The sequence below is a fragment of the Chironomus tepperi genome, unplaced genomic scaffold, assembly GCF_022539635.2.
Source record: "Chironomus tepperi strain 1889 unplaced genomic scaffold, CSIRO-AGI_Ctep_v1 contig_34, whole genome shotgun sequence".
In the NCBI taxonomy this organism is placed as follows: domain Eukaryota; kingdom Metazoa; phylum Arthropoda; class Insecta; order Diptera; family Chironomidae; genus Chironomus; species Chironomus tepperi.
Genome location: NW_027226156.1, coordinates 1,217,913 through 1,245,813, shown reverse-complemented (window position 1 = coordinate 1,245,813; position 27,901 = coordinate 1,217,913). Strand labels below are relative to the sequence as shown.

The following is a 27,901-nucleotide window of genomic DNA, read 5'->3' as shown; positions in this document are numbered from 1 at the left end:
TTTTGGAATTTTTAGAAAATTAAAAATTTTTAAATTTTTTTTAAAAAATTCTAAAAAAATTTTAATTTTTAATTTTTTAAAAATTTAAAAATTAAAAAATCAATTTCAGATCACAAAAAGTTTAAAATATATGTTTAATTACTAATTTATAATTATTATTTAAAACTAATTTAAATTATTGAATTTTATTCTTGTTTTTTACTTAAATTTGTAATTTCAAAATTTTTAAAATATTTTAAAAAATTATAAAAATTACAAATTTAAGCAAAAATGTTACAAAATTTGATAAATTGTTAAAAATTGAAAATCAAAATTTTATGCACCATAAAATAAAGTTTACAAAATTAAAACCTAAAAATTATTTAAAAATTTTACATTTAATTAATTTTTAAAAATTATATTTACACTTAACCTCTAAAAAATGTTCGTTTTTATTCGTTAATAATTGTTTTTTTATTAATTTTTTCTGCAATTGAAATTAAAATCAATTGCATTCTTTGGAATATTGAAGGATTCAATCCATGATAATTAATTAATTTTTATCACGACGACTTCAATTTTTCATTAATTTTTTGATGTTTTTTAAAATTGAAAATTCTATCCTTAATTGCATCATTTAGTACATTTCTGGATTATTCTGTACAAATTTAATTTAAATTTCATATTCATTTCTAACACAAAAGATTATAGCAAAAATCCCTTAAATGGTTAAATGGCAATATGAAGTTATAATTAATACATTTTATTCTCTCTCTTTTTGAATTTTAAAAATTATTGGAAGATGAAAATGTTTTTTCACAATTTTAATGAAAATTCTATAAAATGCCCTATGGTGCAAAATAGTTTTTAAAAAACAAAACAATTTATGGCTTAAAATTTTAAAAAAATATAATTTTTTCCTAGTTTTTTGTGCTTGGAATTTTGAAGGTTAGGAATTTTTTGGGAATTTTTGAGGTTATGTCTTTGATCCGAGATGACCAAATGCTCGACCCGAGAGGATCTAACTTAGCTCGACCCGAGAGGATCTAACTTAGATCGACCCAAGAGGATCTAACTTAGCTCGACCCGAGAGGATCTAACTTAGCTCAACCCGAGAGGATCTAACTTAGCTCGACCCGAGAGGATCTAACTTAGCTCGACCCGAGAGGATCTAACTTAGCTCGACCCGAGAGGATCTAACTTCGCTCGACCCAAGAGGATCTAACTTAACTCAACCCGAGAGGATCTAACTTAGCTTGACCCGAGAGGATCTAACTTAGCTCGACCTAAGAGGATCTAACTTAGCTCGACCCGAGAGGATCTAACTTAGCTCGACCCGAGAGGATTTAACTTTGCGCGACCCGAGAAGATCTAACTTAGCTCTAACCTCAATAATCCCCAAAATACTCCCCACCATCAACCCTTTTCATCTAAATCAACATGTCAATTGAAAAATTCGTGAGATCAAGGAATTTATTTTTTCATAAAAACTAAAACTGGCAGCCATCGAGAACCGCAAACTTGTACTACAAGTCCACAGTCCCTCCCTCAATTCTAAATTACAAAATAAAATCATTTTTACACCATAGTAACATTTCTAATTTTCTTCGGATCACCATTACTCATCATTGCACTACTAACGACCGATTGCATCGATCCCTGTCCAGGTACACCACGTACAAGTGGCCGATAAACACTCGTATATGTCGGTGGTGGTGCACGATTTTGATCAATATATCCATAAGTTCCACCATTATTTACATTATATGGATGTGGTGGAATTGGCGGCACCATTTCACCATTGGCATCAACATACATAATTGAACCTTCATGATCTAATGGCGATTGACGTACTTCATGTTCTGCTAAGAGTGTTGATGCTGACCATGACTCATATGGTGATAAATATTGTCCATTTCTAGTTAATGTTGATGATAAAATTTGTTGCTGATCACCATAGGCATCAAGTAAGGCTTGTTGCTGGAATCTTTGCTGTTGCTTCATTTCCTCAATCAACATCTTATCATGATCACTAAAATCAGGCTTCATCATGTCATCATCAATCATTGGAAGTCCAATTGTATGATGATCTGGTACATCCACTAAGTAGCTATGAGAATTGCCATTAGCTACTGGATCCATGTGATATTGATTCTGTTGGACAGGTTGTGGTTGATATGATGGTGTTGTTGGTGTTATGACTGATATGGATGGCTTTGATGGTGATTTTGTTGGTTTCTTGGCATCGGAGTAGCTTCGCTTACGGAAGACACAGCACCAGCAGTAAATTGTGATAATAATGAAGACAATGATGCAGCATATGATGACTGGAACTAGAATTTGCCATGGAATTCCAGCAAGTTTTGAATTTTTGAATATTCCAACAGTTTCATCGTCATCGACTGGTTCCATTGATGGATCTGACTCGTACATATCATTGTCAATGTGTGTATAGCTTGGTGATGCTGTTGGTCGACGTTTAGGTACGAAAACTCGAACGACATTTGAGACTGGACCGGTTGAGACTTCCTCATTGATTGTTCTGATTGCAACATAGAATGGAACTCCAATAAGTCCATGTTCATTTGCCAAATTTAGAGTCACTGATGCACCTTGTCCAATTGAGTGTGGAATTGTCTCGCCCAAATGTAAAACAGTTCCAATGACATCAAAGTTATCGACAATATCCTTTAAATTGAATGCATAACGAATCTCATATGAAATTTGTGAATTTTCAGATCCAGTATCAGGTCCAGTCCATTCAAGGGTGACTTTTTCAGTTCCATTTGTGGCTTGTGGGACGACATGAAGATCTCCGATACGGCCGATGAATGGAATCTTTGACTTTTCAAGTTCAATTTCTTCAGCACTGATGAATAGTGTGATTGGAACGATGTAACGTGTGAATGGTGTGACTGGTTGCTTAGATTGGGTTGTTATGGCACTTCCGCAGCAGTGAATTTGTTTTGATGGATCTGGAATTGAGAAAAATTGAGTTAGAAATTGATTTAATTTTGACGCTCAGCTTTAAAGGTCAAAGTTTGACGCTCAGCTTTAAAGTTCATACTTTGACGCTCAGCTTTAAAGGTCAAACCTTGACGCTCAGCCTTAGAATTCAAATTTTGCATTAACTTACCACGATCAATCTGACTATAAGCAGTATTTCCATTGTCCGTAATCTTGATGCTAAATCTATACATTCCAGGTTCATCAACAGTATAATATCTCGAGTAGACACCATCACCTCTAGTGACATCAGGATCGCTATTTCCACTGTCAAACAGCTGAATTCTCTCATCACGTCCACTTGGCAGTCTTACAACAACTTCAACTAAGGCATCGAGGATTGGTAAGCTTCCTTGCATGACTTCAGCATAAATGACATTTGGTGCACCATTTGATGGTCTCTTAATCCATGCACGTGCTGTGATGAAGGTGTCGGTGTCAATTTTTGGATATGCAAGAACTTGAACAAAGTGTGGCTGTTGATTGCCAAAGAATCTCTTAATATTGTAATGCCATGATCCAATTCCACTAAGATTTCCAACAAGTGTCAATTGATGATAATCCGAACGGAGTTCCGATATTCTTGAGAATGTCACTTGACTTGGTGATGTGAGGCTGATTTCCTCAATAACTGATCCAAGCTCCTTACGGTCATAGTTGTAGACAAAGAAATTGATATTTTTAGTCGTATCATCAACATTAAAGCTGTCTGTATAGGTTCGTGACTTTGTGGAATCACCGGACGTGTTGGAATCAATCAGTTCCTTTCGGAAGATCTCTATTGGAAGTTCAGATGCGTCACCATGATGGAACTTGGCACTGATGTACATGAACACATTTGTAAGCTCAAAGAATGTCGAAAGTGAACTTTTGTCTTCATTCTTCTTCTTTTCGAGGACCGTAAAGGCTTCACCGTCAGTCTTAATTGCCAACTCGTCCATAGGAACTCGGTTAATTCCAATATTTGGGTAGTTTATAGTCACAATCTTAATATTAGCTGATTTACATTTCTCAATAATTTCAGTCATAATTTCCTCACTACAATTATACATGCCAGGTCCAATAAGGACAATGGGAGTGATGGCATCACCATGAACATTCGATCGTTCCTGCATAATATTAAGACTCTTCATAATTGCTGGATAGACATTACATTTTCCATATCCACCACGATTTGTGACACTAAATGGTAAATTTGACATAATTTCTTCGCGATCATCACTTCCTGATATTGACTTGATTGGATCATTTGAGCTATTTGAGTTCAACTTGATGATTCCTACTTCCGTTCCATGATGTATGAGATCCTTATCTAACCACTTCCTGATTACATCACGCAAAAATCCAAATGAATCTCTTATGGATATGTCAGCATGATCATCAAGCAACAACATATAGCGCGTGCTCATCTTACGGACATAATTAAAGGTCGGTGCTGTAAAATTTTGATTCCGTTGGGTTCCATTAAAGTCAACATTCCGTAAAATCACATCCATTGGACTCATCCGGTCGCAAAGTTGATTCTGCTTCGTTGGCATATATTTATTATATGAATGACTATCAAGTGCTATGGCATCAGTGCACATTGGATTTCCACTTGCGCTACATTTTGGATAGATTGCATCGCCATCAAAGCCATTCTTGTCAAAGACACCGTAACGATATTTCATAAATTCATTGACAAATTTCTTTTCAATATTTTCAAAATCATCACGAATTGAACGTTCACTGACGTATATCTGGTCGCCACGCTCACCGCATCCACCTGACTGTTGTGTCCATAAGTCATCGCCAAAGATTGGATTTGATTTTGTGATTTGAACATCCGTTGATGCGCCATTATAGCTTGTTACGGTTGAGGAGTTGGTGAGGCAATTATATGACCAGGTTGATGGGATTATGATCTCAAAGGATGAGAAGTAGATGCGACCGTCGAGGGATTGGTGGAGGTACTGTGATGATGTTGTTAGGGTGTTCTGGAAATAGAAGAAAAATTGTTTAAATTAGTGAATTTGGTTTGATTTAGAGTTGTTGGGTTGGTACTTATGAGAACTGAATCAATTGTTGTATTGAGGGTTGAAGTTGGTGGCAGTTTAAGGATCCTAACCTCAAAATTGTCAGTAAAATTTCAATTTTTCCGATTCTAACCTCAAATTTGGTACACAATTTTGTACACAGAATCTTTGTTTTTAAGATTCTAACCTCAAAATTGTCAGCATAACCTCACTTTTTCCTATTCTAACCTCAAAAATTTCCCAACTTTTCAATATAAACAAACAATTATTCCCCAAAATTCTGCCTTAATAACTCAACTACTGCAACTCAGTATTCAGTCAATTATAACCATATGAGCAGCTACTCGATACATCTATCGATGCGTGTACAGATAGAAATTACCCACAAAATGAACAAATTACATAACAGACAAATTGAAGCAAATTATTCACCTATTTTTTTAGGTTAGAAAATAAACGAAAAAACATTAAAGGCAATTTTTATGTTATTCTAAAAGAGAATCTAAACATGATCATGCTGAGAATCGGTTGTGGAGTGAGAAGAAATTGGTAGACGTAATGTACGAGAAATTAAAGGAGAAAAGAGATGAAAGACTTATGGTGGAATTAATCGTGTAGACATGACTAGAATATTGAGGTTGGGATGCTCGGATTTTTTTGGGAAATTTTTGAGGTTATGTTGATAAGTTTTGAGGTTATGTTGCTGAATTTTGAGGTTATGTTGTTGAATTTTGAGGTTATATTCCTGAATTTTGAGGTTATGGTCTTGAATTTTGTGGTTATGTGCTTGAATTTTGAGGTTATGTTCCTGAATTTTGAGGTTAAATTCTGGAATTTTGAGGTTATAATCCTGAATTTTGAGGTTATAGTCCTGAATTTTGAGGTTAAATTTCTGAATTTTGAGGTTAAATTCTTGAATTTTCAGGTTTTGCTGTTGAGTATCCAATCCTAACTCCAACCATCAACATTCACTCTCCACACATTATTTCTATCTCGATTCTCAATCTCCATACACACATTATAGCCCTTATAATATGTATTAATGTTATAAATTACACTTACAATACGCATGTAAGTACATAAAGACTCTAGAAAAATTGATATATCGGTGAATTAAATGCACCAATGATTCGAAGAAAAAGGAGATAGAAAAAAGGGAATAAAAATTGGGTTAAATGATGATTTAATGGAAATAAAGACAGGAAGCGAACGATTAGGACTGAATGGAATATGAATGAAAGAGAAAATGAGAAGCAAAAAGATGCGTTGAAATGGAAATTGAATAAGAAATTGTGAAAAGATTGTGTAAATGGGAATTAAAAATTGATTTTAAATTGAATTAAAAATGATTTTGAATAGAAAATTTGAAGAAAAAAAGCTAATTTTTTGGGAAAAATTCTTGAAATGTGTTAATGAATTTTGAGGTTAGGTTTGATATATTTGAGGTTATGTTCTTAGCTATGGAGGATTCAATCCAAAAAATGGTCATTTTTCATGAACTTTTAGGGTATGTTTCCAAATTTTGATATTTTCCCAAGAATTTTGAGGTTATTTTGCCAAATTTTGAGGTTTTTCAGAAATTTTGAGGTTATGTTGCCAAATTTTCAGGTTTTTCATAAATTTTGAGGTTATGTTCACTAATTTTAAGGTTATTTGAGGTTAAATCATGAATTTTGAGGTTATTCTTCAAAAAACTTGAATCAAAATTCTAATTCATTCAGCACCAATATAAATCAGACAATATTGCTGAATCGTCTACCTTCCATACCATTAATTAGAACTCGAAAACCAGCAGCAAGTAAGTAGCATAAATCAAAAAATGATAAATCACACAAACTCACACACATTCAATATGCCCATTTAATGTGTGCAGTGCGTAGAATTTTATATAAAAAAAATTAAGTGCAGTTTAGTGGAAACGATAGGGAAGCGAATAGTGTAACAATAGCAACAACAAATAGGCAGTACAGGCATAAAATATAAATAACAGTCAGTTAAATTCAGTCACAGGTGTTTCGGACATCGCCGTACATCAAACCGGAATATGTGTAGGAAAAGAACCGGGAATGTGATGCGTATGTGCAGTGCCAAAGCCGGAACTACGCTCGTTTAACTTGTCCCTTATATTTTTGTAACATTTATAAATTTTGATATTAAATAACGAAAAAAACTTATTCTGTGCATTTAAATGCTGTGCTTCAAGTCTGTTTTATAATTGAATTTTTTCAACTTTTTTTTTTTCACTTTGCGGGCATTTAAAAATTAAATAAGTTTTTTTTGTGGTTTTTGGATGAGTCGATGTTGATGTCGAAAATTAACTGTATATTTTTGTAGAATTGTGGTTTGATGGTTATTAGAATTGGCGATAATTTTACAGTAATTTTTAGAACTTTTTGTGATGCAACAGTGAATTGCTGGTTTAGATGGATGCAACTTGTAATTAGATTGAGCATTGAAGGGGATTATTCTAGTACTTCAATCAATCTAGCACATTATACAAATAATGTAGCACATTATTCTAGTACTAAATGCAATACTCTTGCAATTTAATACAATATTCTAGTTCTTATAGCAATCTAGTACAATATTCTATTACTTCAGGTAGTCTAGTGCAATATTCGACTGTTTTAAACAATCTAGTCCACTTTTTGGGTACTATATTACAATATTCTAGTACTTAAAGCAATCTAGTACGTTATTCTAGTACTTTAAGTCATTCAATCAACATTCTAGTCCTTTTATCCCCAAATCCACCATTCTAAGAAACATTCTAGTACCCAAATCTATTACATCCCTCAAATCTAGTCCCACATTCCCGATAACATGCCCAAATCCAATATTCACTTCCGTATTATTCATTCCATTCCATAAATCGTGCATATTCATCACAAAAAGCAGTTTTACTTTCAAATATTCATTTTTTTTATTTTTTTGCATCACACTTCATCACTCATCATCGTTCAATAATTGAATTCCATCATGTTCATCATAACAATAAGTTGCTAATTTTGGCAGTTGATGAAAGTAAAAATTTTGATGCTTTTTCGTGTGTTTTTCTTATTGGATATTTTTGATGAGCTTTTGAGTTTTTAATGGGATTGATTTGAATGACGGAAGATGGGTTTGGTGTGATTTTGATGAATTTCGACAATTTTTTTGGTGATTTTGAAGGATTTTGATGAATTTTTGCTTATTTTTAGTGGAATTTGTTCAATTTTCTGATAAATTGCTCAGAATTTTGCAGCAAATTTTCGATTTTTGCTTGAATTTTGAAAGTTTTTTCCATAATTTGAGGATATTTGCTTCCTTTTGACCTAAAATCTCTAAATCTCATCTTCAAATGCATCAAATACGCCACCTCCAACCCACAAATTCCACTCAACCCAACATCAAATCCAAAATTATCACCTCAACTCAGCAACAAATCCAATAAACATCCAGCCATACATCACACACATGTATCAATTCTACGAATATTTACAATCATATTGTTGACTCATCATAAATTCAATTCAAGTTGTTGATTCACACTCATCGTGTATGGCACATGTGAGAATTCATCAACAATAGCAATAATGACAATGTGTTATGCAAATGCTGCATAATAATCAAGAGATATTTTTCGCACTGTTTATTTATTGACTTAAATTGTGAAAATGTTTATCGGAATTTTGTGCTTTGTTCGAGGCGCAAATTTATTGGATTTTTATTTTCTCGTGAAATTTCTCACTTAGGTGTGAGTTGACAATGCTTGTATGTGACTGTATTTGAGAGGAGTTTAAGTCTCTGATTTTCTTGGAATAATTTGTGAATTTATAAGAGGATTTGGAGGAAATGAAAGTTGGCATTGAGTCACAGATTGGAACTTTAAATGGTATTTTTGTGATTTTGTGAGGTTGTGAGCTGATTGTTTAAGTACTTAAGTAGATTATTGAGGTGTGGAAGGTCCGGATTGATCAAGTATCTAGAATATTGACTTTATTTTGATAATCTTGTACTTTTATTGAGGAACTAAGCGATTAAGTGCCTCATCTAGTCTAAAAAGTGGTCTGGAAGGCTCAAATGACAAAAGGATTTAACTAAATCTTACGAAAAATTAGAGTCATGCTGACCTGGGACCGGACTATCGGTCAATTAACTAATATATTCCATTTGAAAGGACAATACAGCACCAATAGCACTCAAATCACTCTTACTGTGCGTCATATTCTACAATAAACTCAAAAGTCTCTCCCCAAAATTCACAACAATCTACAAAAAGCGTGTAAAAATCCAAAATCAAGGCCTCGAAAAAAAATTCCATAATTCACAATTTTTACTGCGCTTTTTTCTTCTTATTTTTTCGATCTTTCTTTTCGCCACGCACTTTATATGGCAATAGACGTCTATAAATAACTCTTTTAAAAGTCTATGAAAGGTGATGATCACGATGATTGTCGGAATTTTATTACAACAATGGAAAATAACTGAGAGTGACGCAGAAGAAGCCTTTGCGGGACTTTGGCGATGAAAAGTAATAAAATGAAGTAATTGCAGGTTTTGTAAATGTTTGTGGATGAGTGTAAAGGGGGACTTATTGGATGTGGGGCTGATTTGGGATATTTTGAGGGTTAAGTAAGGAACTAAGGAGTCAATTCGAAAAGCACAAGTCGGTCATTTGATCCTAAATCCGTTTTCAAGCCGTTGTGACTCTAGCAAATCAAATGACAGCATAAAATACCCAGATCAAAATTTTCCATTCACTTTCCACAACGCATTGACATTTCATTAAACTCAAGCTTAATTCCCAACAATTTAGCAACATCTAGATAACTATTGATCATACTACAAATGTCAATTGACTCTAAAATCAACTTTTAACAGTTTATTATGTCATTTCCATTCAGTCTATTCAATTCTGCCTATGAATATTCAATTTAACCTATTAAGATTACATCAATCTAACATAAAAAAAATCTTCAAATCAAACAATTCAGCTTAAATTGTCTCTAAAATGCCAAAAAAGAGCTCTTCAATGAAATTCTCACATTTGTTGCGTAACTTAATGACAGATGAGATCGAAATAGTGAACAGCACAAATAAAATTGGTACAAAAGAGGAGCGGAAGCTGTACTTGAAGATATTTTTAAGGCGTTAAATTGCAATCGCACCCACATCTGAAGAGGGTTATTGAAGTGTCTTGACTTGAGATGTGATTTTGAGTTGAGTTTTCAATGTTGATTTTAAGAGGATTGTTGTTGGATGTTGTAATTGGAATTGTGGAGTTTGGTGATGGTTTCCCTGAATATGATGAATATTCCTACTGTTCCTTTGATGATTGAATCCATACATCAACAATTCAGCTCATAGTAGCTAACTTAACCATCATATCAGTGATCTACCTCTCATAACCTACAATAACCTCATTATTAAATTAATGCTCATAAATAGAAACTACGGAAATCAGCCAGACTATCCCAAAATCATCATCAAAGGTCATAAACTGCAGTCTGACCACAAAATTTCTCTTACCATTCCATAACTCACTAAACTTGCATTAAGATACTTAATATCTCATCAGTAAATACCTGCACTTATCTATCAGTTCCTCCAACTTCACCTCTAGTCTGATCTTAGTTCCCAATTTCATATTTCCAACAGTATATCCAATTTATCAAGTTTGCGAATATTTTTCAAATATCGCAAATCGATCAATTAATCAAGAAATTTTTTATGAAAAATGTTCAACCTAAAAAAAAGAGTTTTCTCCATGCCTTCAGCGCATGATGCATTCAATTCAAATTAGCCATTTTCTAATCTCTTCACTCATCTCCACATGAATTCATCATCAATAATCCAATAAATCGCATCATGCGATGGAAAAATGAGAAATTTCACTTCAATCGTTCGTTTATTTTAATCATTTTACCACGCGCTCAATTCATATTTTTATGAATTTATGGGAGAAAAAATTTGTTATTATTGTTGTTATTTCCATAATCTGTACGAGTCAGTCACCTACGCAGTCATTGAGATCTCTCAGCTGTTTTAAGCTCTTTTGTATTATTTTGATTTATTTTCTCATTGAATTTCAAATTTCCTTCTATTATTAAGGTATGTAGATTACTTTTGAGTCATTTGCATAGTTGTGTACCCCTTTTGTGATAGATAGACCCTTTCTGATAGTTGCATACCTTTTGTGATTGCATACCCTTCATTGATAGTTACATTAATCCACAACGATCAAATTCTCAATCATATTGATATTTACATACCCTTTATAAAGATTTTATCTGCGGAAGAAAGTTTTTTCAGATAAATAATTGTCTTTCGGAAGATTACGCCGGTAGATTTAATAGTTGCAAAAAAATGTACCCATGTAGATTTTTTGCCGCAGAAAAATCTATAGCAAAATCCCTAATTTCATACCCTATTTATTTCAAAATTGTTTCAAAGCTTTTAATATACCCCTGCGAAAACAAATTCAAAGAATAAAATTGAAAAAAAAGTTGTTTTTCATGAATGATTACAATTACTGACCAATATTCTACATTAATCCACAACGATCAAATTCTCAATCATATTAAGCACTAATCCAATAAGCTAATAATCTCATTAACTCAAGAACCCGTCCGTTTAATCTACTTGACTCCATCCATGAACTCCATCCAGTTCATTCATTGACCTGTATCAATTTTTGCATCACATTCCAACTTAAGCTTAATTGAATTTTCTTCTCAGTTCACAGCTTAAATGAGCAGCATAACCTTTTTCTTTATGTACCGTCAATGCAGCGTAAGTTACACACTTTTTGTACCAATTAAATAGACTTTTTTATTAACCAAAAAAAAGAGCTATTAAATAACATGAGAAAAATGAAGTGCATGCTGTTGTTAAGTAATAATAACAAAAAAATTCTCTCATTATTGATGCTCTTACAAAATCGGAGAATATTGAAATAAAAATCATGTTCAAATTTATCATTTTATGTTTGATCAAAAAAAAAATGAAATTTTTGAATGGATTTATTATGAAATTTCAATTATGCGATGACTTATGGGTTATGAGTTTTGCATGTTTATTGGATTTTATTGATAGGATTAGGTGCAAAGCTACTATTAAAGGGGTAGAAAGCAACTAAGAAAGGGGTACGAAGCTACCAGAAAAGAGTACGAAGCTACTGAAAAGGGCTACAAAGCTTTGAAAAAGGGGTACACCACTAACAATAAGGGGTGCACAGTTATCGAAAAAGGGGTATACAGCTTTCACCAAGAGGTATGAAACTATCAAAACTAGAGTTCGCAACTGCCAAGGTTATAAAGCAATCATACAAAGCTTCCATCAATATCCATCAAACTTTACATAATTAAGCATCAACTTATTTGCCATTCAGCTAATCTCCTCACAATGTCGTCTCTTTTATCTTCCCAAAAAACACAATCTTTTGTCCAAAACTTTATCTTTATTGACACAAAACGCTCCCTTATGTTCCATTCACATCACTCGAAAATGTCTTCATACGACACACAAATATCCAAATAGACATATTTGACTACAGACACATTAGACATGCATTCATGGATACATCAAACATCACTCATTCTTTACTTTCTGTAATAAAAGAAAAATAAGTTTATGTGAATTTGTTAAACATTTTGCAGCAACAAAAACACGAGCGAGAGTTAAGCTATGGATGGAAAAAAGAAGATGTTTTCGCTATAAAAACTGCCATAAAAAGTCAAATGATGAACAAAATGTTTTTATGCTTTTTGTTATGCGAATAAAATGGATGATAATAATTGAGAAAGATGAAATGTTGAATGGCAAAAACTATGAAATGAATGTTAGAAAAGTGAATGGAATTAGTGAGGTTAGGTAGCGATTTGTGATGAGAATTTGATGGATTTTTAGAGCTTATTGAGAATTTTGAATACTTTTTGATAGCTTCGTACCCCTTTCATAGTTGTGTACCCCTTACCCATAGCTGCATACCCCTTGTAGCTCACTGAGAGCTCTACAACTTATCAAAACTAAAACAAAGCCATAAATTCAAGACTTTACATAATTTCTTCACTTTCCTCATCCATTTCTTTAGACAATTTATTCCATTCAAGCTTCATTAATTGCTTGTTCGAGATGTGCGCGCACACACAGCAAGCACAAAAAAAAATCATACTCCAGCTCATCTCATCAGTAGAAATAATATTTAAACATTTTATTATTGTTGCCTTTTTCCCGTCTTTTTTTTCTTAGTTGCGACACATTCATGACATGCCAAACAACGCCGTGTATTAAAAAAAAAAAACTTTATGAATGATGACAATTGTGCTGTGTTGAGTGGAATTTCTGTTGAAATTTTTTATTATTTTTCCTCTTTTTATCTTCATTTGTATTTCTTGTTCATGTTTGCATAACAAAATAAGTTAAGAAAATTAAACAGACACAATTTTTGTGTAAGCATCGCTCAAAATGATGATGACAAATAAAGAATGAGAATTAGGAGGAAGATAACAATTGCTTATTTTTGTGACAATTCAATTGGAGTGTGTTAGGAAGGGGTACGCAGCTGACAAGAAGGGATTCATAGCTTTAAGCAAGGGTACGCGGTTGCAGATGAGGAATGGGGGGAATCTATTAATAAGCAACTATGAAAATAAGTATGTCGATATGGAAAGGGGTACAAAACTGTAAATGAGGGGTATCCAACTGTGAATGAGGGGTACACAACTTTGAATAAGGTGTAAAAAACTATTAAAATGAGGATCACACTGTGAAAAGGGGTACACAACTGTGCATAAGGGGTATCCAGGTATGTAAAAGGGTATACAACTACAAATAAGGGGTACACAACTCTCAAAAATCCCAATAAAGTTCCCATCACCCCACAATCTCATCACTGTCACATTAAATCATACAATATTTACTCATTATTTCCATTTAATGTTTACTTCTTCCTCTCATGTCTTGTTTTGCTTTTTTTTTATAGACGTTAAAATTTCTTAAGAAGATGAAGACGTGAGTGTATGCCGCCTTAAAAGTACCGAGAGAGCGATATGTATGTGACACATTTCAAGATTCAATCGTCATTAACTTTCCATGTGCACCTCAAAAAACTCTATGTATGTACTCTGTGCTTTGGTGCAATGCCATAAAGCAACATTACAAGCTATTCCGTATGTACATGAATGTATGTAAGCAGGCAACCATATGGTGCTGTATGTCTATTTGTCTTAACCTTAAATGAGCATTGACTGCGATGAATGTGAATGGATTGTGGCGCATTATATGCAGGGGTGGACAACCTGTGTGCTGTGGTGCACTTGTGGACTGCAAAAACGTCAGGAATCGTATGCCGACTGCGGTTTTGAGCCACCAAGGTGTGCTGTGACATAAAAAAGGTTGTCCACACCTGATCCAGTAAGACAGTCAATCCACCACAACTCAAGTAACTGCCTCTGAAATACCAGCTAACCCAACAAGCTCAAAGCTTCTCATGTGCAATGCCAAATGTGGCTTTTTTTAAAGGCATAAGTCAAAACGTAAATTATGTGAATTTTATTCGAGCTTCCAACAGTCGATTTCGTAACTGATTTTTATTTTTTGCGCCAATTGATGCTGGCTTTTGCGGTCTTAATTGAAAGGCATTGGAAATAGAAATTCATACAGCTTAAGTATAGACATTTAAAGGTCGATTTAACAACTCAAGTTGCAGAATGCGAGCAAAAATTGTGTTATAAAGTGTCGAACTAGAATTTGAAAGCCATAGCCTAGACTAGATTCATGTCACATGGATATTGGAAATCAGACGAAAGATTTAAATGCGCGCGTAGAGTTTGGAATTCTTTAAACAACTTTTGAAAAATCATCAATCATAAGAACAGCTTAAAGTATTAGATACAACCTAGATGTGCTGTGTAGCATATGATCTATGTCAATCCACATGTGTTTATGTGTACTTTATGACCCTTTCTATTTGTTTATGATCGATATGGAAATTGTGAGCTTTTTTGAGGTAATTTTGGAGTTGGCATTTGGTGACCTGAAAGTTTTATGGTAGATGAGGAGATGCAGAGTGCAGATGGTGATAGATTATGAAGAATTTGGTCGCATAACCTCAAATTTAAGATGCATAACCTCAAATTTAGGTAACATAACCTCAAAATTCAGAGGATTTGAGATAACATCAAAATCAGAGGATATAACCTCAAATTTAGTCAACATAACCTTTCTCAAAGTCCATGCAGCCATAACCCAAATTTAGACAATTCTATCCCAAAATCAATCCATCTAATACATAACCTCAAACAAATCTCAAAACATCGATTAAAATAGAAGAAATATTAATTCACTTATTCAACACTCTTATCCGTGACTTTTGTTCATGTAATTTGTTAAAATCCCCATTAAGTTAAATTCCCAAACAGCATTTAAAAATCCATTCAAAGATTTTCTCTTCTTATTTCATCTTCTAAATGATTGATCATCAACTTTTATTTCTCATTTCTCTATTTTCTCTATATATGCGCACATATATACGTATGAGCTTATATCTTCAAGAGTCATAAGTGAAGAACAAAAGGCCACAAAACTATCGTGCATGTGATCGATCGGCAATAACAGAAAAAAATTATGATAAAAATCAATCTCATTGAAGATTGATGGATCATTTCTGTTGTTTTTTTTTTTTCGGATATTTTTAGATGTTAAAGGCACTTAAATGCTTGTATTGTTTCACAAATGGACATTTCTTGCTGCTTATGGAGATAAAAAAGAAAGTAAATGAGGCTGAATGAAGGGTTCAAAAGTGTCATTTTTAATAATATTGATGGCCAATCATACGATTTAATGATGGTCTTGACATTGGGTTTGGTGGATTTTTATGAGTTTTTTTGAGGTTATGTTATTAATATTTGAGGTTATGTTTACAAATGTCCTGATTTTGAGGTTATAATCTTAATGTATCTAATTTTGAGGTTGAATGTTATTGAATCCTGAAAATAAGTTCTAGCCAACATAACCTCAAAAGTCACCATCTCCACCCCAATGTCACGTCCCGAACTTTCCAAAGCAATCAAAACAGCGACAAAAAAAAGTCAGCATCAGCTGCACTTTCATCAGCACATCGTCTCATTTCTCTCTCTTGTTGAGGCTATAATTGAATGCACGCTGAGGTCAGCGACATATTTCAACGTAAATATACTTTACAATAAATTACACTCAGACAATGTATCAAGCTATGGCAATTTTAAGATCCCCAACTTATGGTCTTTTCTTGTCAGCAATTTTTAATGTACGTGATTCTCTGATTTGCGCATTAAAATGGGTGAGAGAGTGAGTAAGAGACATAAGCAAGTAAACAATTGACAATTTGATGTTCTCAATGGCATTAAGGTGCAGAAAAGGGCACATATTTTGTGGATGCTGTGCTGTATTGTTACTTTGATGGCCTCATTTATAGCTAACAAAAGGAGGAAGAAGAAGATGATGGAGGAACAACAGTTGAGATGTAAATGAAAGAAAGAGCGCGAAGAATTGTGAATTGAGTATTGTTGGATGGAGCGCGGTTTTCGCGGAAGGGAAGGACTTGATTGGAACTTTGTTAAATCTGGTCTGCAGAGCTGTGTGGCTTCAAAATCCAATTTGATCCAGAATTCATTCAAAGTTGCCCAAATCTCAAACTTTTTCCCATCCGAGAAAACCGCGCTCAAAAAATCTCATTTTCCATCCAAACATCTTCTAAAGTTCACCAAACGATTAAATTATTACAGCATAAAGCCTAGAAAACAGCTTAAAGTTCTTTACCTTTTATTTTCATTTATTTTGTAATTTAAAATCAAATTGCAGTAGCTTGATTGACTTAAAAGGGCAATTGTAAGGAAATTATGATAATGTTCATCGAAGACGAGTGAAGGGAACCTAGACATTTGGCATCTGTAGCTGTGATTGAGGTCGATGAAACTGAAGATACTTTTTACTACTGCGAATCTAAAGAATGTGTTAATTATGAAGAATTTAAGATTATTGACTTATTTCTTTTGTTTCCTATTTGTGGACTGTGATTATCATTTGGAATAAGTTTGGAATGGAAAGAAAGTGAGGTTAGGTAATTGATGGGTTTGGATTTGAAACAAAAATTGAACTAGATTTTGATGAACAAATATGGATATCATAGATTGTTATGACTAGCTTGTTATTTGAACTAGATAAATATAATTGGTAATATGAATAAGATTTGAACAATTCTTGGCTGAGCGTTGTTAAGCTGCGCTTCAGTCTGGCTGAGCATCACTCAGGCTGAACGTCACACTTGTTGAGCATCAAGTCAGCTTAGTACCTCCTTTGCTTACCATCATTTCAGCTGAGCATCAATCCTGTGACTCCGGCTCAGCGTTTGCGTCACTCCGGCTAAGCGTCACTGTGGCTGAGCGTCAATCTGACTAACTCAAACCTCAGTTCTGCTCATTTGATTCCAATAAATACACACAATACCCAACAAAACCATCCATAATCTTCCCAATTAGCTCCAAATCTTCCCATACCCAATAATTATCTCGTCTACATACCAATCATACCAAATCTGTACGAAAAAAATCTGCCACATACCATATGACAAATCCATCTCTAAATTAAATTACCTCCGATTTCCCATTCGAATCAACCACATTTCATCGTGTCTAGCACTAGAATTAAAGATTTTTGGTAGATTTGTCAGACCTTGAACAACCACGTCAAGTCATCGTTTCTAATTTTTCTTAATTTTTTATTTTATAGGCCAGTATGTCTTCATTACATTCTGTACAATGCTGCTTTATACAAACCCACAAAAAAAAGGTGAAAATTCTTTGTACTTTGTTTTCTCTCTTGATTCAGTTCCATATGTAGTATTCATTGCCATAAACGTAAAAAAGACATTCATTCTCGATACAAACCTGAAATGAAATGAAAATAAAGAATAAAAATCGTTAATATTCACGAAAAATATATACAATATATCAGGGGTGAGCAACCTGTGTGACGCGGCACCTTAATGATCTGCCTTAGATGCCATAAACTGCATCCCATGTGCAGTTCCCATCAAAGCAAACCACCAATGTGTGCCACACACCACAGGTTGTCCACCCCTGCCCCCCATATAGTTATTCTTTTATGACTCGTCGTTGTAACTGTTCATTTTGTAAGAATAATTTCCCATTGTAACATGACCATACCATGTGATGGTCGTAATGCGATGACGAATGCATGATAACAAGCATGTGTGTGCAGAAATATAAGCATAAATGGGAGTCATAAGAGCTCCTTTCAGAATTTCTTATTTTAAGATTCACGATAAATTGACATTTTTGGAGGGAAAAGAAGACGTTTTTGGGAATGGATGTTGGTATGAGATTGTTGAGGCTTTTGGTGGATGAGAGTTGCTGACACTTTGTCAGTGTGCTAAATTCTAACCTCAAAATTGGGCACTTAACCTCAAAGTTGAGAATTCTACCTTGAAAGTTGGGAACATAACCTCAAAATTTTTGATTCTAACCTCAAAATTTGGTACATAACCTCAAAAATTTGGCTACCAATCTTAAAATGCGCCTCATTCCTCAACTTCTCCACACCAACTTCCATCTCAAATATCATTTCAATCACACACTAAGACTCAAACAAAAACAAAAAACCTCATGATCACTGAGAAGTATGCTGCTGGGAGCATCGCAATTGATCATTGAAAATGAGTTAAAGATGATGAACGTGAAGGAGATGATAGAGGCATACTCGAAAAAAAATGGGTTGATTGAAGATTATTTTCTTATTTTGCCTGTTCGTAATATGTGAAATTCTTATGTGAGGAACGATAAACAGCATAAAGAGGTTGTGGGATAGTAAGTAGATTTGGCATTTTTGGATATATTTTGAGTTTGAGATATCATTGATGAATGTCTTTGGATTTAAAGGTTAGGATTTTGGTGGGAATTTAGTGACTTTTTGGTTAGGTTTGAGATTTGGCGGAAAGTGTGATTTTTGGCGGGAAATAGGAAGATTGAGGTTAGAAATTGAAGAAATCGAGTCACAATTCCTCATCTGTAGCTCACAGCACCCAAACCAACTCAACCGTATCACCAACAATAGCAAAATTTAAATCCAATTCCACTCACTGTGCCTATTACAACAACAATCATTAAAAAGGTTAAGAAAATATTAGCAAAAATTATCTTTTCAGCTTAATTTATTCAAAACTTTTGAATAAAATCCGCATATTTGTTGTTGTAAGTTTTAATCGCTGCTTAAGAAGTTCGCATTTGACTTTCTTTTTGATAAATTGAAAGCACAAAAAAACCAAAAAATTTGAATTTAAATGAGCGAAAAAAAAAATTAATTTTTATGAATTTAAATAACAAATATTCAATTTTTTTTTTGTTGGTAAATTGAAGGAAATGAGGAAGTTGAAAAGCCTTTCATGCTGGCTTTATATCGGAGAATGTGAATCAATTGATGGATGAATTATTCAAATTTATTGCTACTTTTTATGCTAAATTAATTGAATTGAGATTATGGAGATCAAATTGTTGAGATATGGATGTGGATAGGAGGTCAGTTGAGGCTTTGTGCTGAATTTAATTAGTTATTATCGATTTTAACATCAAAATTGTGAATCCTAACCTCAAATTTCTAACCTCAAAATTCACAACCCATGCGTCATATTCAGGAGAGACAGTAAACTATTTCCCAGAATATGACGCACGTTTAAAATCATTCCTGCAAAACCAAAAGCTCTTTAAGTCCAACGAACCATTCATCACCACATAACTACATTGCATCCATATCCCTTAACCTCAAAATTGAATTTACCGACCGATAATTTCCCACATTTCATAAATCCCCAGTCAGACACAACAAGAAGCACAACATAAAAGACCTCTCAACTCCACTCATCCAACAAAGGTCCCAAACACAAAAAATTGAGCATTTTGCGGTCATTCAACATAAAAAAAAAATCTTTATGGCTCATTATAGCCTGCTTGTTGACTTATTTCCAGTCCCAAACCATACTCGACTCAATAAAAAAAATCCAAAAAAGAATCGCAGCTCGATAAATGCTAAATGGGTTTCATCAATATTTTCTGTTTTGTGGTATCTTCTTCGCGACCCACTTTCATGCTATACCACGTCAAGCACTCCAGCATGACTTTAACGATAACAACAACAGCAGCACAAAAAAGACCTTTTTCATTCAATTGCTTTCCCATAAACTTCTTCACATCTTCTTTGCCATTTCTTTTTTTTTCATACAAATATAAAAGACTTTCTTTTACTTATTGAGACTCGTATCATCCTCAAGTCAGGTGCGGAGTCAGGGGAGAATCGACAACTTTGAGGTTAAGATTGGCAATTGTGAGGTTAGGATTGGAAAATTTGAGGTTAAGATTCACAATTTGAGGTTAGAATTAGGAATTTTGAGGTTAGGATAGTCAATTTTGAGGTTAGGATTGACAATTTTAAGTTTAGGATGACAATTTTGAGGTTAGGATTGACAATTTTAAGTTTAGGATTCCCCCTGAATACCCCTCTGTCCCCTCACCGTCAAGTCAAATAAATATAAATAAATTCTGTGTGATAATGAAGAAATTCAATGAAAATATAAAAAAAGAGTTTATTCAATTTTCTCTTTTTTGCTTTTGTCGACCATTCATTGTCGATCTTCTTACTATACTCTGTGTCTTGTTGATGTGATTTATGCTGAAAAATATATATTTTCGATATCTTTTGTTGTTCATCTCAACAAACTTTTTTTTCTTGCAAATTAATTCGCATTATTTTTGAAAGTTTTGAATCATTTTGACATTAATTAGTAATTATTTAGTCATGACTTGGATGAAAAGATTGCTAAATGGACTTGAAAGGAGATTTGAGGTGCTATGCAAGCTTGGAGGTGACTTTGTAGTGAAATTATTAGAAAAAAGCTGGTCGTGCGTCATATTGGGAGAGACAGTAAACTATTTCCCCGAATATGACGCACAAAACTCTCAAAAGTCATTCAATCCCACAAAACCTCAACCAAATCATCTCCAAATGCCCTAAACGTCCACACAAATCTCCACAAAACCATAAAATATTCCCATAACTCAACATTTTATTCCAAAAAAAAATTTCCCTTTTGTTCCATAATTCAATCTCTGCTTACATATTTCATCTCATCCACTTTCTCATCTTTTCATATTCTAATGTGATCCCAAAAAAGAGACACGACGCATCAAGCAATGATTTCTTGTCTATAAAAAGCAGCCACAATTGGATCTCATCTCATTTAGACTCTAAAAATGGTCAATTCAAAGACTCTATTGTTGATTATTTGAGCTTTTTATTGATGTCGCGTGTGGGTGAACGAAAAGAAATTTATTGGATGGAACTGGATAGACACAATTCTTATCTGTTATTTCTGTAAAATTGAATATCGCTTTCTGATGACTTTAAATTGGATGTTGATGGTCTTTATTCATCTCATTGTGGTTTAATCGCGTCTATTTGTGTAAATTGTAAGGTTTGAGTTTCTTTTTTGGGATAGACTGACTGGAAATTTATTGGTTATTGATAAAAATTTGTCTAAAAATTTATGGAATTTGTCGGAAATAAATGGCAAAAATATGCAAATTTGATCGTTCGCAAAATGGTTTTTTATGGACTTTTAAAAGCTATGATTACTTTGTTAAAAATGTGAAGATGAGGTTGGGTTGTGTTTTGTGATAAAAAAATATAAATTGCTAATATTTTGATGATATTGTTTGGATTAATGTCTTGGATTGTGCTTTCTTTAGCTTAGCTAGTGTGGTGCTGCAACACGCAAAATTGTCCACGGGAAGGTCCCGACACACTTGAGTTTGCCAGCGGTATTCTTAGTGAAAACAGGCAAGACGAGACTATTAGATCGACGGCAATCCAAACACCACATACATACACTTCATACCTCAATCACATACCGTATGCCACATATCGCATCCATATCATTAACTATATTAATTTTTCATCACACATTATAGTTAAATTTTCGATCACACACAAAAAAAAAGCAACAGAATTCGATCAAACAGTAACAGCAGTTGAGATCAATTTCACTAAATTCCTATGATCACATTTAATCACACATAATGAAAGGCAGCAGCAGTAAGAAGAAGAAAGAATGATGAAAAATGAATTGAAATTCGAATATGAAAAGAAGTCTTGCCTTTATTCTCTCTTTTCATACACAATTTCGCAGCATAACAGCTAAGTGACTATTAATATAATATATTGAATTGAATATTAAATCATAGCTAGGCTAGTGAGTGGCTACAGCTAAGAGGTTGAGTAATGATAATAGAAAATTACTCTCTTTTTTACGGTATTTAAGAGGTCCGATGTGGTGTGGCGCAACCTCAATTAGTAATTGAACTGGCGTTTCAATTTCTGTGTCACTTTTTTTCATTTTTGATGATTGAATGGCATAGAAGGGATCTGATGGCAGTTGATTGCTATGGGAGAAGAAGTTAAATGAAGAAAGTAGGCTTTGAGTTGATTTGATGGATAATTTTGTAGATTAAGTTGATTTCTTTATTGATTGTATCACAATTTGTGATCTTTAATTGACTAATTGGTCAAATATTTGATACTTTTGAAGCTGGTTTGTCTAATGATGATTTAAGTTTAGTAGAAAAACTGAAAAAATTGATTTTGTGCGGCAAATTTGGTGGAATAGTTTACTGTCTTCCCAAATATAACGCATGGCATTCTCAATTATCGATTTTTATATGATATTTAAGTAAGTTCCTTTTGCCAATCACCAAATCAGGAATAATCACTAATCTGACTCACAACAAACCCAAAACAGTCAGAAACCAATCAACTCATCAACTTTAAGATAATTCAATTTACTTGGAACAGCTTCAATAATCTGATGCATTTTACTGCTTATCGTATCAAGAGAATTAAGAACCGCGCCTTACTGTTTCGGCTCGATGATTATACAAAATTAGCATATCAAATATCTGCATTTTATCGATGTTCTTTTCACATTTATTCGCATCGTCTTACAAATAATCCAAATGATATTAAGTCACAATCCGTAGGTGTTCATGCTAATTATTTTGCAGCACATTTTAATGAGGACGCAACAGAGTCAATTCTCGTGGGGATAATAAAGATATTCTTGATTTTTTAATAGCTTTATCCATTAAAACTTGACATTTCTAGGAAGAAATTCCGTTAAAAAAGGGAATTAAAAATTCCACAGCAAAGCCGCATCATCGCCCATCCCTTAAAAAATTATTTAATTCTTATCTATATCTTTAGATCTTCATTTTACAGGCATACAAATGTGCCTAAGTAAACAGACATAAAGAAACAAACAATTTTTTGTGTGTGCATTAAAATATGCTGATTAGCGTCCTTATAATATATGTAAGAAGTAAGGGGGGAAAAGAATGACATACAAAAAGCAGGTGCAGTCACTTAAGTCACTTCTTTGTACATCTTTTGACATCTAAAACTCCCTCGACGATCGTCATATGACTTATACAATTTTATTGTTTCGTGTTCATGGAATAGGAGTCGTTGTCACTTAATAATTGTAATTAAGTGAGGTTGGGTATTAAATTGAAAATGAGAAAGGTTCAAAATTGAGGTTAGGATGAGATAGGACGAATAAAAACTGGAATTTATGTTGAATTATCGTCATATTCTTTGGATATACAAGATTGTGCATTAATATCGAAGAAATTTTGATGTTGTGCGCTATAATCAGGGAAATAGTTTAAAGTCTCTCCCAAATATGACGCATGATGATCGAAATTTTGCCTTTTTTTAGAATTTTGTGTGCAAATTCCAATCTAAATCGACTCTACGTTGACTTCTTCCCAAAAATAATCCAATTTCCTACAATAATCACCAGAAACTCCCAAAAACATTCCCACAAATCTTCCTCAGAAATGCCAAAAATCCTCAAATTAAATCAAACAAAAAAATTTCAATTTCACTTCACAATCACAACAAAAAAAGCGGGAAGATTAAAAAGCAATAAAAGCCATAAATTTAATTGAAAAGAACAAAACAATTTGATTGTTTCCCGTACACATTACGGATTAAGAAGCTCAAAAGACATACAGCAAAATGCACATTTCAGTAGCTGCTGTTAAGTCCTACGCATTTCGAATATCGATATCGAGAGAGTCAGGCAGAGGGGAAAAGACACATTCCAATTATACACAATTTGTGTGTGCCGCGTATGGGATTTTAGACATACAAATTGAGGCTTGATAGCTCAAATCGCATTTAAATTATTATCATTTAAAGTCATCGTTAATTCAATTAGTAATGAATTAATTTCTTAATTTTGTCTCTTGATAATGGGTGATAGAGATGTGATGGGAAAGGGAGAGAGTAGATAATGAGGAAGTGAAGAAATATGAGAAGATTTTTAATTAAAAATTATGAGATTGACGAGATTTTTTGAGGGTTTTGATGAAGTTGAGTCTGATTTATGGGAATTTTGATGGAATTCTGGATTAAAGCTTTGATTTTGATGGAAATTTTGGGATGCTTCAAGAGATCCAAGTGATTTGAGGGACAAAGGCAGTCATAATACTTGCGGAGTAGCCAAAGAGGCTCCACTAGACTCCAAAATGCCTCTAACGACCGACTCTAGTGGAATTCAGACTCCATCGAATTCAGACCCCAAAGTATGCTCCTCCCAACCCTACTTAATACACTTTAATCTACAAAAACTTCACAAACCACCACTTTACTTCCAATTTTCAAGTACGCTTCCACAAATATCCACAAATATCATTCCTAATTTACCCAAACAAGCTGCATTTCCCAGATAAGATAAAAGTGAGTTGGAAATTTCATCACAGACATAAAAGGGAAATTTTCTTTCAAGTGGATTCTCTTTAAGCAGCCTTTTTCATTTTAATTAAGCTAATATGAATCCACTTGAGATGATAAAAATGCAATGAAATGTTATGTTTTGAGAGGTTTTAATTAAGATATGAGGAGAGTTATGAAAGAGAAAATTGATGGAACTTAGCCTAACTAACAAAGAATTTGATTGAGCTCTTACTCTCTGGAAACTAGAGGAAATTGCTTTGTTTGTTAGGGTTAGGAGCATATATTAGGGGAGACGTTAATGTTGTCCTCAAATATGGCGCACAAATATTCAAATTTGAACATTTTTGGCTACATTACTAAGCATGCATCAATTTATGAGAGAACCAATCATGTCGTCCCTGAATATGACTTACGAATCCATGTTTTTCCGGTATAATTAGTAATTTTGAGTCTTATGACAGTCCAAAGACATTCAAACTGCTAAATACATCAGATTAGATCAGTCGCTCACTAATTAAGCTACCAATATTACATAACTTCTTAATTAACGTCACTAAATCTCATCACAAGCTGCTCATCATCAACAAATTTTACATCCAATATTCATCACATATCTCATCACAAATCTCACAAAATCTCAGTTGCAAGTGTCGAGCATAAAACATTCCATAATTTAGTGGCAAAACAGTGAAAAAAAAAGCAACTCGATCATCATAAACAGTTGGTGGCAGTTGGTGCGAGATCCATTAAAACATAATTAATTTCAATTAGTAAAATTTAATCTCACATTTTGAAAAAAATAAAAAAAAAGAAAATAGAATTGATAATTAAATTAAAAAGTGAATAAATTGGACGGCAATGGAAGGGGTCGAGATGGAATTAATCTGTTAAAAAATGACTGTAATTAATTAACATGAACGTTTTTATTCAGAATTTTTTGAATTTTCTTTGTCTTTTTATTTGTTCATTTGTTGGACTTAAGTGACTTTGGCTACTTGTCTTGCTTGTTGAATCGTGGAAATAAAGCCATGGGAGAGCATTTTTTGAATTGTTACAGGTGAATAAATTAATAGATTAAGGCAGGGGTGCTGGTGTGTGTGCTGCGACGCTCTTAGACACCATTTGGACATTCTGTCAAATTCTAAGTGATTCCAGAAATTGGAAATGTTTGGAAAAGCTCAAAAATCCTCAAATTTAGATGCAAAATGAGTTATGACATAACAAAGGTTGAGCACCCCTGGACTAGAGTTAGAAAATAATTTAAATAAAATCCAAATTTATTTTAAACTTTTCTTAAAAATTTCTAAATTTACCCAAAAACATCCAAAATTAAACTCACTAAATCTAGTCATAAATTCCCTTACAGCACCCTTGATACCACTTAATACCATCAATTCCAAAATATTTTATCCAGCACAACATAAATTTCACTAAAATAAGAACTCAATCATCGTACATCCAACAACATTACAATTTAAATACGAAAAACAGAACAAAATGTGAGATAAATGACGATAGGAAGCAAAATGGCAAGAAATGAAGCTGTTGAACATGTTTAATTATTTTCGACTTAATGGTCCATTGAGGATTAATAAGAGATATAAAAAAATATAAATCGAGAGACATTTAAGACGCAAATTGGAAATTAATTTAAATGGCAGCAGATCCAGTAGCAGATTGAATGTAAAAAGATATCAAAAATGAGATTGATGATTATTTTATGATGAAGAAAATGAGAAATTTAAAGACAAATTGATGGACATTAAGGAATTGGATGATAAGGATGGGGAACTGCTGTGAGAGATTTTGAGGTTAGAATTTTGAAAATTCCAAAAATTGACCAAATTTTGTACTCAAAATTCTTCCAAATTTTCATCATAAATCACTTAATATCCCTTCATATCCCCCAAAATCCATCCCCTCCACAACAAGATAAATGTCTCTCCAAAATCGGGATAAGTGATCTAAGCATGTTCAACTACAACTTGCTACTTATAAATTATGCACGAAGGCATAAGATTAAAATCAGATAAGACTGAATATAAAGAAACAAAAAAAGATGGATTAAGTTGAATTAAATTTTTTCTTGAATGTTGTTAAGGAAGACAAGGCAATTATTCATCATGTTGCATTTAAATTATGCGGAAGGAGTAGTTTATTGTCTTGCTGGATTGCTTCTGTTTTTGAGGGGAATTTTGAATTTAGATTGAATATTTGGAGAGATTGTGTCAGTTATTGTGAGGAAGAATTGACTTGGTATTGGGAATTTGAAGATTGTAGCTTGTGATTGAGGTCGGGTGTGATGTAAGGAAGGCCATGGATGACGGTTGATGTGCTCATCATGTGTAATAAGTCAGTAAGTGCAGTTTCTAGTCGTAAAACCAGAAATCTACTTAATTACCTCAAAAACTGTAAAACTAATCCCAAATTGACTCAAAATTGCAAAATTCCCTAAAATTCCCAACTTAACTCTTACAAAAATCTCAAAAATGATGCAATTTTCCCACCTTAATTCCACTATAAAACTGCATTTTGATTGACACATTCTCAAATATAATAAAAAAACTTTTAATCTCTTCTTCCTCAACTTAATAAAATTCCTTTTAATTTTACACAATCAACCAAAAAGAACCTCACCCGGCACGCTAAGAACATAAAAAAAATGTTTTATAAGAATAAGAAGCAACAACTGTAAAATATAAAAGAGCAGTTTAACAAATTCAGTGAACACATTTAATTTTATTTAAAAAAAAAACGCATTTGTCAAAAAGTCATCCAATTTTTTATATATTTTAGACTCTTTTATGTCATGACACATTAAAAGGAATTTAGAAGTGAAATGAAGAAGAAGGAAAATGAAGATGAAATAAGTTGCATCAGGCGGCATTAAAATTGGATTTTTAAATTTTTATTATGAATGATGAACTATGAATAATTTTGATGGGTAGATTTGGGAATAAATGAAGGAATTTGGAGCATTTTATGATGATTAATTCAAGGGTAGAGCTTGAAGTTGACTATGATTTTGTGGGAATAAGTTGCATCAAGTTGACTTGACTGTTGTGAATATATCAAAA

General features: G+C 33.2%; 1 protein-coding gene across 1 annotated transcript in view; it reads right to left on the bottom strand.

The window, feature by feature from the left end:
• Positions 1–397: 397 nt before the first annotated feature.
• Positions 398–27,901, bottom strand: part of LOC139095613 (calcium-activated chloride channel regulator 1-like) — a 47,314-nt gene continuing 19,810 nt past the window's right edge. The window contains exons 2-3 of the mRNA XM_070647005.1: positions 3,116–4,961; positions 398–2,954 (exon numbers count right to left, since the gene is read on the bottom strand). Of these exons, the coding sequence (XP_070503106.1) occupies positions 1,558–2,954; positions 3,116–4,961 (3,243 nt within the window). The 3' untranslated portion in view covers positions 398–1,557. The remainder of the gene's footprint in view (positions 2,955–3,115; positions 4,962–27,901) is intronic.